Source organism: Pipistrellus hanaki (assembly GCF_964339955.1).
Source record: "Pipistrellus hanaki genome assembly, chromosome: 1".
NCBI classification, from domain to species: Eukaryota; Metazoa; Chordata; class Mammalia; order Chiroptera; family Vespertilionidae; genus Pipistrellus; species Pipistrellus hanaki.
The window spans coordinates 126,959,327-126,975,801 of record NC_140503.1 but is presented as its reverse complement, the minus strand read 5'-3'; the positions used below and the strand labels follow the sequence as shown (position 1 = coordinate 126,975,801).

General features: G+C 48.3%; 1 protein-coding gene across 5 annotated transcripts in view; it reads left to right on the top strand.

Annotated features, from left to right (window-relative positions):
* FRMD4A (FERM domain containing 4A) overlaps positions 1-16,475 on the top strand; it is a 328,386-nt gene that overhangs the window by 297,217 nt on the left and 14,694 nt on the right. For all 5 annotated transcript variants that reach the window (XM_084868155.1, XM_084868156.1, XM_084868158.1 and 2 more), the window contains 7 exons: positions 2,341-2,463; positions 4,233-4,461; positions 5,930-5,986; positions 8,860-9,100; positions 10,094-10,261; positions 12,317-13,188; positions 15,346-15,442. In XM_084868155.1, coding sequence (XP_084724281.1) covers positions 2,341-2,463; positions 4,233-4,461; positions 5,930-5,986; positions 8,860-9,100; positions 10,094-10,261; positions 12,317-13,188; positions 15,346-15,442 — 1,787 coding nt within the window. The remainder of the gene's footprint in view (positions 1-2,340; positions 2,464-4,232; positions 4,462-5,929; positions 5,987-8,859; positions 9,101-10,093; positions 10,262-12,316; positions 13,189-15,345; positions 15,443-16,475) is intronic.

The window sequence follows — 16,475 nt, the reverse complement described above, 5'->3', positions numbered from 1 at the left end:
CATGCTGAGAAGCATCACTAGGAATCAATAAAGAAACAGGACTTCACTTTATATATAATTCCCTTTAAAACTCATCTGATGTGACGCTCTTTAAAAAAAAAAATTAAAGTCTTAGCCTAGTGATATCTTTAAGTTTTCTGCATAGCAACATTCCTCAAGCTTTTATCTGCACTGGTCTCAGGTTTCACTGAGACTCAGAGGCTGTGACAAGCCATTGTTTTTATTTGAATGTCCACTTCCACCTTATTTTGTATATTCTGCAATTCTCTGTGAGCATGTCTGATGAATTGAATTTTTAATGCAATACACCTTACTGTGCATGCGTGTGTGCATGGACATGCGTGTGTATGTTCTTGCACCTGCACAGGATAGGGCGGAAGCCCTCCAGGGAGCCATTGTAGTTCATATAATATTACAAAGAGCCATACTGGTGAGCAGTTGAGAATCGGAAGTATAAAGAGACTCCCAGACTGTATTCCCCTCCCCGCAGTAATAGTGTCTCGCCCCAAGCCAAATGAACCAGGGGGCTTAGAATGAGATCACATTACATTTCCACTTGGCTTAATTAGGTACCGGATTGATTTAAACCAGAGCCAACTCAAACCAGACCCTCATTAGCACAAACCACTGCAAATCTTAGGAAAGTATATGCCCTGAGGGAGGGAGGAGAGAAAGGAGGGGTCCCCAGCAAGCATTTTCTTGAGACTCCCAGGGAAAGGTGTGGCTCTCTGGTGATGACCAGCATGTCCTCCTCTGGTTTGCAGCAGCCACCGGCATTTGTAAAAAGAATATGCTCAAAGAATTTTAAAAGTATGGCTTTGGGTGTCTGCATCTAATAATTTGTAAAGACTTGTTTTGTTTTTAATAGAGACAATGTCCCTTAACCCAGCAGGGAGTTAGCATCAGAAAATTGGAGAAACGTGTCAAGGCAGGGTTAGCGTGTGTTAAAGAAGGTCTCTGTGTCACTTAAAATGAAAAGCAAAATCAAGAAAACAAAGCCTTCGCTTCTTACAATGTTGACAGCACAAAACAGCTTGAGCAGAAGGGATACCCTCTCTGGCACCCTTTGTGATGTCTCCCATTCTGGTCTCCGGACGCCTCTGTAGTCCGGGGCGGGGGAGCCTCAGCTGCCTCTGTCTGTGCCACACACCGTGCCGCTCCGCCCCGGATGTCAGGGGGCAGTTTGTCCCCGGGAGAGCTAGCGGGGCAGTCAGAATGGGTGGAGCAGGAGTATTTGGCAGAAATACCAATACGAGAATTTACGAGGAACCAAGCCAAGCCCCACAACAGTGTGTGAAATCCCCCTTCCTCCTGTGGCTCTGGCTACATGTGAAATCGGATTAAATGTGGAGAATTGAGGCCTTGAGTCAAAGACTGTCAGGCAGATGGTGGAAAATCAGTAGCCTCATTTTTTAAAACGTAATTTAAAAAAAAAAACAAAACACATAGATACTTTGGACTTTCCATATTATGAGTTTTTATAAGTTTCAGGTGAAAAAACAAAGCCCTAACCATATAAAATTCTCAGTGTGCATGTTGTTTATAGACTGACTTTGAGGGAAGCAGATAAACATGTCACAGAATAAACTCATAGGACTTTGGCAACATTTGAACCACAATAAAAAGGAAAGAAACAGAAAGGAAGAATGAGCCTTCCATGCTCAGACAGTTTGCCATTGTCCTCTAGAATGCTTACACCGGACTAAAAGGCCAAGGGCTCTTCTCGGGTGCAGAGCAGGAAGGGGCACTGTCGCAGGGAGCGGGGTGCTGGCAAATATTATGGGTTTATTTTCAGTTCTTATTTATGTGCATTTAATGTCTTTTAAGCTCAGCCTGTTCCCTGGATGTAGGCCTGAGGGGAATAATTATTATAATTAGTTTCTAATTTGTCATATGCATTTTTCTGGGATTTTCCATATAGATACCACTCTTCCTCAGAAAGCCTATGTGGAAGACACTTTAATCTCAGCTATCAGTGAGGGAGGATGGGGTGCAGGGGCACAGCACGGGAGCCAGAAAGATCATCGATGTGTGTGGCACACAGTGGGCATGCAGGAATCACTTGGGAAACTAACGAATGAGTTAAATGCAAGCTTTATGATGAAATCTAAAGCAACTTTGTTTATGTGACAGTTACTTTCGGAAGAACTTTTCAAAGTGCATCAGTTCTGCAAAAAAGGGCTGCTCTCATCCATTTTTAGAGACATGAAATCACATTTCAAAAATTCTTATTAACGCTTATTTAGGCATTTTGCTTCGTGTGTGTGTTTGTGTGTGTGTGTGTCTTGGAAACAAGCACCCGCCCCCTGATTCCGCCCCCCTGCTATTGCACATTTGCAGGAGCTGACAGGCAAACTGCCTGTTGAATATCCTCTGGACCCGGGGGAGGAACCACCCATTGTTCGAAGAAGAATTGGGACGGCCTTTAAGCTGGATGAACAGAAAATCCTGCCCAAGGGAGAGGTGCGTCCTTCTTCCTGGTGTTGGGTTCTCATTTGTCTGTTTGTTGGGTTTTCCCAGGTTTTCGGTCACAGCTGCAGCATTCTGCACAGTGCCAGCTGCCCTCTCCCCTTTCTGCTCAGTTTCCCTTCGCCTCTTGTTACATGCGCAGGTTGGTCAGTATGTGGCTCCCACGGTAGGACGAGCGTTCCTACGCTTTTTGCTTTTAGGGCAAGTTGTGTATCTGACAGGAAGGCCTGTCACACGCCTGTAAGGTTCATCTTGGGAGAACATTCTAACAATGCCCATTGCGTGTCTTTTTAACGTCCTCCCAACCCCGGTTACTTACTGAGAGCATGCCCACTGGTTAGCGTGCAGGTGAAGTCACCGGAACACGGGGTCCTGGAGCGGGTGGAAGCGGGGGCCAGTCTGCTGAGATCTGCACCAGGAGGCCCCAGGGGGCTGGGCGCTGCACCGAATGCTTCACCCAAAGCTGCATCTTCACCTGGCAGTTTCCTGTTCTGTACAATGAAGTGCATTGCAGAGTCCTTATTTCTTTGGGCCAGATCCAGGGTTAAGTGAGCTACTATATTTAGGAAGTTTAACTTGGGACTTCACACCTGCTTGATGAGCAACAAACATGAGTAGCTTGAGGTGGAGAAGGGGACATTACAGGACAGGTGCAGCCTGTGGAAGAGGCAGAAATATAACGCGTCAGAACTGGGGCAAGGGCGGGTGGGGTTTAGAAGATCATCTGGTCAAGTATATCTCAAATCTGCTGTCATCAGAATTACCTGAGGAACTTCCCCTCCCCGGTGCTGGGCAGATACCAGGCACTCAACTTTTATGAGGAGCCCCCACCTTAGTGAGTGTTCCCCCACCCCAGCCCCCCTGTCCTTCCCGCAGTCCCATCTTACCGCACCTTCTCACCAGCTGCTCGGTGCAAAATATGCCTTTAGTTCCCGGAGAATTCCATGTGTATCCCCATCTTTTTAACCTGTCCCTGTATATCTTGGTTCCAAAATCTATCAAAAGAAAGACCGCAGAATTAGCTGGCATGATGCAGAGTTGCTCTTTGAAGAACAAACTCCCTTTTCTCTTGGAAACTCCCACCCTCCCCCACAGCAGGTGCCCATCTGTGCAGACTGGGCTGCCAGCATGTGCTGGGCTCAGTCTAAGCAGTGAGACTGTCCTGGTGTCCACAAAGCCCCGGGGCAGTGTTTGAGCCAGGGCTGTCAGCACAGCTGGCTGGTGGGGTCCCACTCACAGCTCACTCCGTCTTTGTCCCTGCTGACTCGTTGCCAGGCTCCAGCACAGAGGGCTCAAAATCTGAGAGACAGAGGGGTGTGGGGAAGGTGGGTACATGGGAGCTCCCATCAGCAGGCCCACAGAGCAGGACAGAAAGGTGCTCTGAAAATAGTGCTGCATCCTGTGCCCATTCAAATCCAGTGGGTCTGAATTTCCATGAAGGCTCGGTCTTCTTGAATCATGTGGAGACCATGGGAATGAAGCCAGGAGGCCCCAGGCCCTCAGCATGGGGACCCCTTGCTTCGTAGTGATGGATCCCTTGTGCAGACCAACCTTGTCTCTAGAGTGGAACAAGGGCCACAGTCTCAAAAGTGTGTGTGCCCAGGGCACCGGCTGCCAGAGATTTTAGGAGCAGGATCACTGCATTAGGCAGTGGGACTGCTGGGTGCCTCATGCTGTGGCCTCCAGGAGTGAGGAAGGCTGGCTCTCCTTGCGGGGTGGGGGTGGAAAGGACAGAGGTGAAACCCTGGTTCTCCCTCCCACAGGAAGCCGAGCTGGAACGCCTGGAACGAGAGTTTGCCATTCAATCCCAGATTACGGAGGCTGCCCGCCGCCTCGCCAGCGACCCCAACGTCAGCAAAAAGCTGAAGAAACAAAGGAAAACCTCCTATCTGAATGCCCTGAAAAAGCTGCAGGAGATTGAGAATGCCATCAACGAGAACCGCATCAAGTCTGGGAAGAAACCCACCCAGAGGGCCTCGCTCATCATCGATGGTCAGTGCTAAGCCTCTCCCCACACCCCACTGCCCTGGGAGCTGGAGCCGGGCCTGAGGGGCCAGAGCCCAGCTCCCATCATGCACTAAGCAATCTAATTAACCCGTGAGGGCTATTCTGTTAGGAATGCTGACAGAGTCCATTTTGACATCATCTGTACTAACTGGTGACAGGACCCATCCAAGCCTGAAGCCATTTCTTTTTCATCTTCACCCGGGGTATGTTTATACAGAGGAGGGGAGAGAGAAACATCAATGTGAGAGCGAACATTGATCAGTTGCCTTGCCTTCCATGCACACCCCGACTGGGGATCAAACCAGCAACCTAGGTATGTACCTTGACTGGGAATCAAACTTGCAAGCTTTTGGTGTACACAAGGACACTCCAACTCAAGAATGTATCTTCTCTGTTTTGTTCCCTCTTTCAAAATAATGTTTTCATCATACAAGCCCATTTGAATTAGAGAAGTAACTAAGATTCTTCCTAGTTCCTTAGCCTGTTTATTTTTAAATTTTATATATATATATATATATATATATATATATATATATATATATATATATATATAATTTCAGAATGGAAGGGAGAGGGAGAGAGAGATAGAAACATCAGTGATAAAAGAGAATCACTGATCAGCTGCCTCCTGCATGTCCCACACAGGGGATCAATCCCTCAACCTGAACATGTGCCCTGACCAGGAATCACCATGACCTTCTGATTCATAGTTCCATTCTTAACCAATGAGCCACACTGGCCAGGCTGCATGATTTTTTATTTCAAAAGAAAAACACTAAATTTGGTATCGAAAGACCTGTTGCCAGGAGAGTTGAGCAATCCCAGACAAACCAGCTCCCTATCCGTGCCTCAGTTTCCCCAGATGTTTAGTGAGGATGGTTACCTTACTGTTTCCCTCTTTGGCATGTTCTCATGGTTAGTTGAATGGGGTCTATGAAAATAAGCTTTGTAGAGATAGAAGCTGAATTTAGCAGCTTCCTTCCCCGCCCTGCTTCCCCCACCACCACCACCACCACTAATGGCTTAAGACATTTATTAAGAAGCCATTTGTGGCCCTGTGAGCAAAGCCAAGTTTCTCACCCTAGTTTCACATTTGTACAATCAAGAGCAGTTCACTTCTTATAGGTCGGTCTGAACATGTCGGTCAGAAATGGGCTTGAGATCATGGTGTGACCTAACCCAGCCAGGCAGCCTATTGGATATAAAGCCACTCAGCATTGCGGTGCCCTGTCTGACAAGAACACAAAAGACGGGCACATTGAGTGTTGGGGGTGGGGGTTAGCTCATGAGCCTTGGCGCGGGCTGTCATAGAAATGCCCAGCAGCATTTGGATTGTTTTCATGGATTCTCCCTGATTAGAAAGAGAAAGATATGCTAAACACATGACTTTTACAGATAGACCTTTGTCTAAAGATGTGATAAACTCTCAGACTTTTGCTTTTTGTCTTCTCAGATGGAAATATTGGCAGTGAAGACAGTTCCCTCTCCGATGCCCTTGTTCTGGAGGATGGTAGGTGGTTGGGGGCACTGGGAAGGGGCGTGGATTAAACTGGGTTAAGCTATGTATAGCCTGGGACAGGCCAGTGTAATGGGGAGAGCCGGGCCAGGATGGCCCCATCTTCCCTGCGATTCTCTCACTGCCCGATAGTCACTGAGTTGTTGGGAGCTGCTGGGCGCTATGTAAACCATGTCTATGGGAATTTCAGTGTTTTCTGTGCCTGAGAGGTCAGATTTAAGGTGATAGTCAATGAATTGTACTTTACTTTATTAGTTGCCAAACCACATTTTTATCTAAACAGAATCTCTACACTACACATAGTTTCCTTATTTCTGGAGGAAAGAGGCAATCATTGATTTGGATCACAAATCAAAGATTGAAACCTGCTAGGAGAGCCTGAGGTAGCAGGAAAAACAGAAGTCCCCAACCCAGACCCCCAGTCCACACCTGACATAGAATAGAAAGGAAGTCCAACCCAGAACCATCTCTGAGCACATTCTTATGGATTTAACCCCAAACTCGTGAGGCCAGGACATTAATGAAATGGAAATATATTAAGTGGCAGTTAATTTTTTACCCCTTAGGGAAAACGCAGGTGGGCAGTGATACGTAGCTATTTAGATTGAAAACATAGAAGGTCTACCCAGGTCAGACTAATGCTGATAATCACAAGAATAATAATAATTGCTGCTAATGTGGGGAAAGGCTGGCGGGTTATTTACCCAGTCATCTTGGCCCTGCCATTATCAATCATACTGTAATATTCTTATTGTCACTTGGTTACATGGGTGGGGAGGAAGTGGGGCTGCAAGCTATGTTTGGAAGATCAGAGATCCAGCCCTGGTTTTGGCCTCTGTGGACTCCAGTCTCTCCAGGAGAGGAAATGAGAGCAATTTCATGAGATTCTTTTGTAACCGAGGAGTTGGGGGCATTATACATTGTCATTGGCTAATTCTGATGCATCATTTATGATTAGCTTCTTCCCCATGTTGCAAACCCCCAGACAACCAGGGGGTGTTACTGCTTCCCTAGTGCAGGCTTACCCATCTAGGGGCCCTTTCCTTTACTGATCTAAGAGATGCAGGAGCAGAAGCGTAGTACATGTTCAGGTCTTAGGAACTGAGAAGTAGTCTGTGAAAGGAACACTCTTTGGAGGTGGATTTAGGATCACAAGAATTGCTTTTGGGGTTTGAGGTTTCTTCTGGGTATTGTTCCTCTCAAACTCCCACCTTGGCTTCCATAAGGAACACTGAGTTTTTCCTGCCTCTGTGCTGCCCTCCAGGGGGCTCTCACCACTTGTTATCTTTCTTAACCCCTCCCTAACCCTCTCTGGACCCTACCCTTTTGTGAACCCTGCCAGATGACTAAACAGGTCTTTCATCCTAATGCATCCATGCTTAGTTTTCCTGTGGCTTTCAGACCTAATCCTGACACCTGAATCTGGAATGAAAGGGCCCTGTCAGTAGGGCACCTTGCTTATCTTGGCACCCACAGAAGGTCTCTTGCTCTTACACTTGACCAGAGCTCCTCCCTGTCACCCTCTGATCCTCCACATCAGCTGCTGTGCCAGCTGTGTCTGGTCCTGGCTTCTTCCTTTTGTTTTTCCTCTCTGCCAGGCCACTGCTGAAATCCCTTCTGAACCACAGCTCTTTGCCTGACTAACTGAATTCACTTCCTTCGAAATTCTTACAGCCATTGATGTTAGAGTGTTACTCCCCTGAGGATAGGGCATGGTCTTCTATCCTATATAATAAGGAGGTAATATGCAAATTGACCATCACTCCAATTCATAAGATGGCCACCCCGATGTGGTCAAAGATGGCCACCCACATGTGGACACAAGATGGCCACCACAAGATCTGCAGGGAGGGTAGTTGTGGGTGATCAGGCCTTCAGGGGAGGGCACTTGGGAGGGACCAGGCCTGAAAGGTAGGGCAGTTGTGGGCGATCAGGCCAGTAGGGGAGGATAGTTGGGGGGACCAGGCCAGCAGGGGAGGGCAGTTAGGGGTGACCAGGCCAGCAGGGGAGGGCAGTTAGGGGCAATCAGGCTTGCAGGGGAGTGATTAGGGGGTGATCAGGCTGGCAGGCAGGCAAGCAGTTGGGAACCAGCAGTTCTGGATTTTGAGAGGTCCAACTGCCCATTTAGGCCCGACCCCACTGGACATCCCCCAAGGGGTCCCAGTGAAGGCTAGGCTGAAGGACACTACCTCCCCACCCCCCCATGCACGAATTTTGTGTATCAGGCCTCTAGTTTATTTATAATAGTTGTAGCCCATCTCCTTCCCAAAGAACCTAAGGCAGTTCCAAAATGAAAATATTTTATGGGAACATGTTAAAAATTGTGTATACAGTTCTGGAAAAAGCAGAGTCGGTACCTAGAGCCACCAGTGGATCATTGATCTGAACAGATATGCTTTTATTCATTTTTTTCTAACAAATGACTTATTGATTACCTACTATGTGTCAATAATCATTGTAGACACTAAGCAGTTAACAGACTAGACAAAACCCTCATGGAGCTGAAATCCCCCAAAGCAAATCAGATAAGTCCTATCTATTGAAATAAAATGTACAACAATGAGGACATTTTGCTGTTTGGTATGAAGCAAGTGTTAACCCATGGGATTTAATGAAATTTGGGTTTACTCCATTTGTAGCTCATCAGAATTGAGCTTCCTCTTGCCATTAAATGCTGCTCACAGTTTAGGTTTGGTTGTTCTGGATTGACTTGTTTGGCAACTGGGGAAGCGTCATGGGCGCCTTCAAGAGTGAATGCTGGCCTGGCTCCCAGGTGTTGCTCTTGGGGCAGAGGTGGGCGGGAGCCTGTCTGGAGTCAGTAGGAAGGACGACCCTTGCTCAGTTGCTCTCTCTCCGTCTTTGCGCAGAGGACTCTCAGGTCTCCAGCACACTGTCCCCCTTACAGTCTCCTCACAAGGGACTTCCTCCTCGACCACCATCATCGCATAACAGGCCCCCTCCTCCCCAGTCCCTGGAGGGACTGAGGCAGATGCACTATCACCGCAACGACTATGACAAGTCACCCTTAAAGCCCAAAATGTGGAGTGAGTCCTCTTTAGATGAGCCGTATGAGAAGGTCAAGAAACGGTCCTCCCACAGTCATTCCAGGTGAGCTGGGTGGGGAAGGCCACAAGAGGCCTGGTCGACAGCTATTGAAAGCATCGGCAGGCTGTCCCAAATGGCATCCACAAATTACAACATCCAAATCAACCCAATTCCTTCCAGGGGTCGACTTTCAACAGGAAGGCTGCCTGCCCAGGTGCAGAATTGTCATTCCAAGGGAAAATGGGGGTTTGGGGTCACAGCCAACGTGTTGGCAGATGGTTTTAATGTTGTTAAATTCCACGGAAATTGATCAGGAAGTCTTGGACATTACTATTCCAAAATGGCAAGGGACAGCCTTCTCGTAGGAATCCCGAAGTGGTTCAGAACCCTAAGCCAGTGGTCGGCAAACTGCGGCTCACGAGCCACATGCGGCTCTTTGGCCGCTTGAGTGTGGCTCTTCCACAAAATACCACATGCGGGCACGCACAGACAGTGTGATTGATACTTTGTGGCCCGTGCGCAAAAGTCAATTTTTCAGCTCTCAAAAGAAATTTCAATCATTGTACTGTTGATATTTGGCTCTTTTGACTAATGAGTTTGCCGACCACTGTCCTAAGCCATCACCCAACAGGATTCTAGAGCCAAACACTGTAATCTCAGCTGTGCATTATCAGCTCATTACTGGGCTGATCTTGGAGAGAGGTTTTGGAGAGGCTGTTTGGTTGACTTCTCTGGTTTTCTCATGTCCCTTCATTATACCATTTAAGCTCCAAGTGGGTGTCCAGTCAAGTACATGTTTGTCTGTTGGAAAACAGAAACTGTAGTTTAGGACAGAGGCTTCACAGACAGTCATACTCCCTGTCCCAGTGAAGGCTGACCAGGACCCAGGGGCTAGGAATAAGGATTCTCAGGGAAAGGCTCAGAGGTCAGAGGAAGTAAGGGTGGGAATCCTGAGCAAGCCCACCCAACACCAAGGCTGATGTCTGGAGGCTAGTCAGTCCTGGGCACGGGTGCAGCACTGTGGCGGTGACCATCATGGCTTCCTCTGGTTTGCAGCAGCCACAAGCGTTTCCCCAGCACGGGGAGCTGTGCCGAAGCAGGAGGGGGAAGCAGCTCTCTCCAGAACAGCCCCATCCGCAGCCTCCCTCACTGGAACTCGCAGTCCAGCATGCCGTCCACACCAGACCTGCGTGTACGGAGTCCCCACTACGTTCATTCCACAAGGTGAGTCCACCCAGCCCTCAGCCCACTTCCTTTGTAAAATTGGATATCTCTGGCTCCAACTGGCCCAGATAATGGATGCACTAGTGAGGTCCTTTCTCCTTAAAATGAAGCAGAATTTAAAACTGAGCTGGCAGCAGTCTGCCCATGTTTGCAAAGACCCATCATGTCCCACTGCCCATGCCTAGTGGGACCAGGAGGCAGCTGGAGAATCCCAGGCAGACAGTGCGCATGGAAGGGGCCTAAGCAGAAGGCAGGCGGGAAAGACCGGCAGATTAGCAGGGAAGCATGCTGGAGCCACGCCACCTTGACCTGATGACGTGATCTTTACTGGAGAGTCCTCCTGTTGCTTTCTACTGGGGCCTAATTTATCCTGGACTTTTTAATACCTCAGGGTGTACATTCATTAAAGAACAAAAGGAATCGGCAAAAGGAAGGCTCCAGTGAATCAGGCCTTCATTTTCTAAAAAGAAGCAAAACCAAAGCCACCATTTCATTTTACCAAAAACTGAGTCTGTAGGGATCATACCTCAAAGGAGAGAAGGTGTGAGCATCCATAAACGGTAAACCATTTTATATCAGGTAGAGCACTCCAGGCAAGATTTTCTCATTCATTTTATTCATGCGTTTATTCACTCATGCAGCACATATTTATAAAGTGCCTCCGTGTAGCAGGTATTATTCTAGGGGATAGAGCAGTGAAAAAAGCAGACTATACCCTGGCTCTCATCAGACTTACATTTCAGTTGGGCATCATAATAAATATTTGTCAAGTGGTGATAGCACTAAAAGGAACAATAAGCCAAGCAAGGGACTAGAGAGTGAACTAGAAGCTTGAAGAAGCTCGCTCTCATAAGGTGAACTTTGAGTAGAGACCTGAATGGAAAGGGGCTGGGGCAGGAAAGGGGGAGGGAGGGGGAGAGAGAGCAAGCTCTGAGGATACCGTAGAGCAGTGTTTCCCAACCTTCTCTCATGATGAGAATCACCTGGTGGAGTTGTTAAAACACAGATTCCTGAATCCCAACTAAGAAGTGCTAAACTAGAATTTTTGGGAACATATAGGTAAAATTGTATACTTAACTAGTGCTCTAAGACAGATTTTATATACAGAGCACTAAGTTAGGTATGCAATTTTACCTATATGTTCTCAAAAATTCTAGTTTAGCACTTCTTAGTTGGGATTCAGGAATCTGTGTTTTAACAACTCCACCAGGTGATTCTCATCATGAGAGAAGGTTGGGAAACACTGCCGTAGAGAACAGCAGGTTAAAGCCCTGCACACAGGCCTGAACATGGCATGTTCCCAGGAGGCCAGTGTGGCTGGAAGAGAGTGACGAAGTGGTGTGGGACCAGGGAACTTCTCCTCCCCTGGGGAAAGTCAGAACTGAACTCAAATCTTCCTGTAATTGGCCAACAGAGCCACCCTGACCTTCACACGTGGCCCTAGCATTGTCTACGTATCGATGGGTATTTATAGGATGGATTCCAATAAGCAAAAAACATTATAAACAAAATGGTGGCATGGTAAGTTTTTGCATCAGTCATTTTCCATGTTCCACCAATCTTGCCTTTCAGTCTTCATGGAATGGAAAGCTGTTTATGTGCATTTCATAATAGTATTTGGTTGAACCATATGAAATCTCCATAGTTTCTGTTTTGACCTGCCAAAATGGACATTTCATTTGGCTTAACATAATGACTAGAATAGGCATTTTCTTTGGTTCTCTTTGTATTTATAGAATTCCTTTACACTTAAAAAAAAGGAAATAAAAGAAAGCCCTGGCTATTGGCACACTTTTTTTCAGAGGGAACCCTTGTGTGAGTGCTGTCTTCAGTCTTACCTCCCACTGGGAATCAAAATCCCAGCAGAGGCCAGGCTTGACTCCAGGGGTAAGCCTTGCTCTCCTGCCTCCTTTCCACCTGAGAACCATGGGAAGCACCTGGATTCCCAGGGCAGCACAGCTCTGTTTCCCAGCAGCTAGAGGCTCTCTCCTGAGGGTTGCAGAGCCCCCAACCCTCCACTGGGCCCACAGACTCACCACCTTCATCTCCCTGCAGGTCCGTGGACCTCAGCCCCACGCGCCTGCACAGCCTCGCCCTGCACTTTCGGCACCGCAGCTCCAGCCTGGAGTCCCAGGGCAAGCTCCTGGGCTCTGAGAATGACACAGGGAGCCCCGACTTCTACACCCCGCGGACTCGTAGCAGCAATGGTTCAGACCCCATGGACGACTGCTCCTCCTGCACCAGCCACTCAAGCTCGGAGCACTACTACCCAGCGCAGATGAACGCCAACTACTCCACCCTGGCAGAGGACTCGCCCTCCAAGGCCCGTGCCAGGCAGCGGCAGAGACAGCGGGCGGCGGGCGCGCTGGGCACAGCGAACTCGGGCAGCATGCCCAACCTGGCCGCTAGGGGGGTTGGCGGCGGAAACCCACCTGGCGTTTACCTGCACAGCCAGAGCCAACCCAGCTCGCAGTACCGCATCAAAGAGTACCCGCTGTACATCGAGGGCGGTGCCACGCCCGTGGTTGTGCGCAGCCTGGAGAGCGACCAGGAAGGCCACTATAGCGTCAAGGCCCAGTTCAAGACCTCCAATTCCTATACCGCGGGTGGCCTGTTCCGAGAGAGCTGGAGGGCCAGTGAGGAGGGTGACGCCGGCCGCCTGACGCCATCGCGCTCGCAGATCCTGGGAACCCCCTCGCTGGGCCGCGAGTGTGCCCACGACAAGGGCACGGGGCGCACCGCGGTGTCCGATGAGTTGCGCCAGTGGTACCAGCGCTCCACTGCCTCGCACAAGGAGCACAGCCGCCTGTCGCACACCAGCTCCACCTCCTCTGACAGTGGCTCCCAGTACAGCACCTCCTCCCAGAGCACCTTCCTGGCCCACAGCAGAGTCACCAGGATGCCCCAGATGTGCAAGGCCACGTCAGGTGAGAATGGGGACAGAGTGGGGCTGGCCCTGAAGGAGCAAGCTGTTGACTCTTTTCATGGGCTTCCAGAATTTCTTAAGAGTCTGCCGTGAGGAATGAGAGATAGCTAATTCCAGAAACCTAGCTGTCAGATGTATGAGAATTGAGGTTTTGCAATCACCCCTTTACCCCTCCCATACTGGGCCTGATATTGCCAAGAGTGACAGACTTGGGAGGGGGTGGGACAGCACATCAGATCTTCCCCAGTGGATTGGGCCAGCTCCTACTTCAGCTTCCTCAGTAGGCATGCAAACCATCTCTCCAGACACTTCTGGTGAGGACAGAAATCAAAGAAGCTAGGTGTCTCAGGGTGTACCTAAGTCACTGGTGAGGTAGAGACCTGGGTGGCACCTTGCAGAGAGTGACTTGCTTAAGGCCTTGGCTTGTGGAAGCCTTGAAATTCGGCAGGTGTGTCTCCCCCCCCGGGAGGGGGGGGGGCAGGCTGGTGGAGCCTGGAGTGCGGCACTTGACTTCACTGTGACCCATGAATGGACTTCCCTGTGACCACATGGATAACTGCTTCTTGCAATCCCTTTTCAAAGGTGTTAGGATATAACCACAGTCATTTTTGTAAAGAGCTTCCAGAGTTTCATAACCAAATTAAGGGTTACTTTATTTTTGTACTCAGAGCAGGAGGAATTAAGTAACAAAGGGAAGAAACCATGCTTTCCCCTCAGAAATCACACTCCCTTCCTACTCCCTGTGTGAGAGAATCCTGGCAATAATATCAACACTTGTTCAGTAATGGTGCTGGCGGGGCTCTGGGCCTGGCACAGACCAACTCATTTCCATGCTCATGGCATTCATAAGGAGAGGGGATCTCCTGCAGTTGCGAGATGCTGCCTCATACTGACTATAGGAAAAGAAGGGGGAGGGGATGTTGACATCTAATTAAAATGATTTTAAAAGTAGAATGAAATGAGAATCAATAGCAAATGGAAGGCACGGCAAGTCTGGACTTGTGCCTAGAAAGAGGTTGAAGATTGGGAGGAAGGGATGATTCTAAAGACAGAAAATAGGAGGTCATCTTTGGGGAGCTGAAGGAGATTCTGGGGGCCTAGAAAGAGCAGGGCAAAGAGGAAGGACTTTCCGGCTTCCCAGGCGTGCCAGCTCACAGGGGACCTTAGTTCTGAGCCTTGGTTCTGACTCATTTATTATGATGCATCAGTCAAATGACAAGTTCAGATATAATAATAAAAATGCTTCATGCAATCCTGAGTGAACCATGGACTTCAAAACCCCAGAACCATCTCCATATTCCTCCACCTGTAAAATAAGTCCAGTGAAGTCTGCCATCGACTTTCCAGAGCACTAGGAGAGGGAATGAATGGACATGCTGAGCCTGATACCCTACTGGAAGCAGCAGCGCTCCAAAGAGGGCTGGGAGGGTTTGTGTTCCTTCAGAGCGTTAGCACTTGAGAGTAGATGTGCTTTATTTAAAGAGATTAGGCAAAATGTCTTTTGGAACATGTTTTAGATTAAAAATGTTAAGAAGTATATCTGTGGTTTTCTGATGAAAGATTCATTCCAAGAAAGCAAAGGATGCCCTTAAGGAGGCTTTACTTCTTACTAAACTTCCCAACTGGAAAAAGTCTGCCCATGTCAATAAACTCCTAGTAGTTAGATTTGGATAAGCCATTAATGCCCTTTAAAGTGTCCAAAGGGGTAGATTATAAGCCTGAAGTGGCAGATAGCAAGCTCTGAGAACCTTTCTGGAAGTTCTCTGTTCAAGTTTTGCCACTGGGGCCACATCTACAAATGCCCTGAGGTGTTACTTCCTGGTGTCCAAAGAAATAGGCCCTCCTATACTAGCTCTGCCCAGGACTCCCTCAAAGGTCTGTGGGCCGTTGGGTTCTCTGCTACTGTGGAGGCTGCCACCATCCTGTGACCACTTTCCAGTGGCAAAGTGGGGACCTCGGATCCCAGGTCAACTTGACTGAGGATAGAGGTACTGAGTGGTGTGGAGGAGATGCATGGGTGTAGGGGGTGGATATTTGCCCACAGTGGCCCTGCAAGGGGTCGCATCCAGCATCTCTGGAAAGAAGCTCCTTCACTTGATCACTTGATTGGTGTCTGACGCATCTTTTCTGCACCACCTTCTGCACCACCTGCATACAGCTGCCTTACCTCAAAGCCAGAGAAGCTCAACGCCATCGAGTGAAATTGGAGCAACGCCCCCAAGCAGTCCCCACCACATTCTAACCTGGCAGACTGGGTGAGTTCTGATCAGATCTTTCATCCTTCTCTTCCAGGTTCTAGAATGATCCTTAGCCTTACTCATCAGGAAGAGTGTAATGAATATGAGATTCTTGTAACCAATGGGTTTATCAGGAAAAGAATGGCGAGTGTTCTTCATTACTAGGAACTTTATTCCATTCCAGCGAAGGCCCATGAACTGCTGTTCCTTCTACCCCTCTCTTTTCCATCGCTGTCCTTTAGATGGGAAATTCTCTACTTCCTTATAAAGCTGACTAATGGCCCCAGGAATGTGGGAAAGTGGGTGTCACAAGTCCAACTGCAATGCTTTGGTCAGAATTCCAGACAGATTGTGACTTAAATTCCGGTTATACCAGGACAACTTCAGAATGCCAGGCACAGAAGAGGAAGGGGAGAGACTGGTATGAGCACCCTGGGCTGCCTCTGGTCCCACGTTTTACCTGCTCCTCAGGGTGCTCACTGTCTTGGTGTCAGGATACATCTTAATAAAAAGACAGGAGGCTCAGATCCCGTCTCTATCCTGGCCAACCACTTAATCAACACACAAAGGAGATCAGGTATTTTGAGACCTTTAAGAAATGGCCCACAGCAAAATAACCCAAATTCAACTCTGCTTATAGCTTTCAGCATAAACAAACATCATAATCTCAGGGATATTTAGGATGTTCTGGTCTGCTGTAGAGTCTGAGGAGGTACATGTAGCTTGCTGTGCTCACAGTTCCTGCCTCTTCTGTTGTTCCTAAAACATCACCTCTAAATGGATGTTCTATACTATTACTATCTGTTGGTTAAAACAGTAAAGAGTCCCCTTATCTAGCTCTATTCAGTTTCTCATTTCCTGGAGCATCGGTGGGGGGTATCTGGGAAAATATGACAGCTGTCTGTGAGTTGAATCATCAAAAAACAACAGGACCAGAATCGGCTCCACTGACCACATTTCTGACTCTCACGCTTGGCAGACATTTTTTTGTTTCTGCAAATTTATCTGTAGTAATTTAAAATCAGTCTTTATGGGTCCTTAGTATTTAACA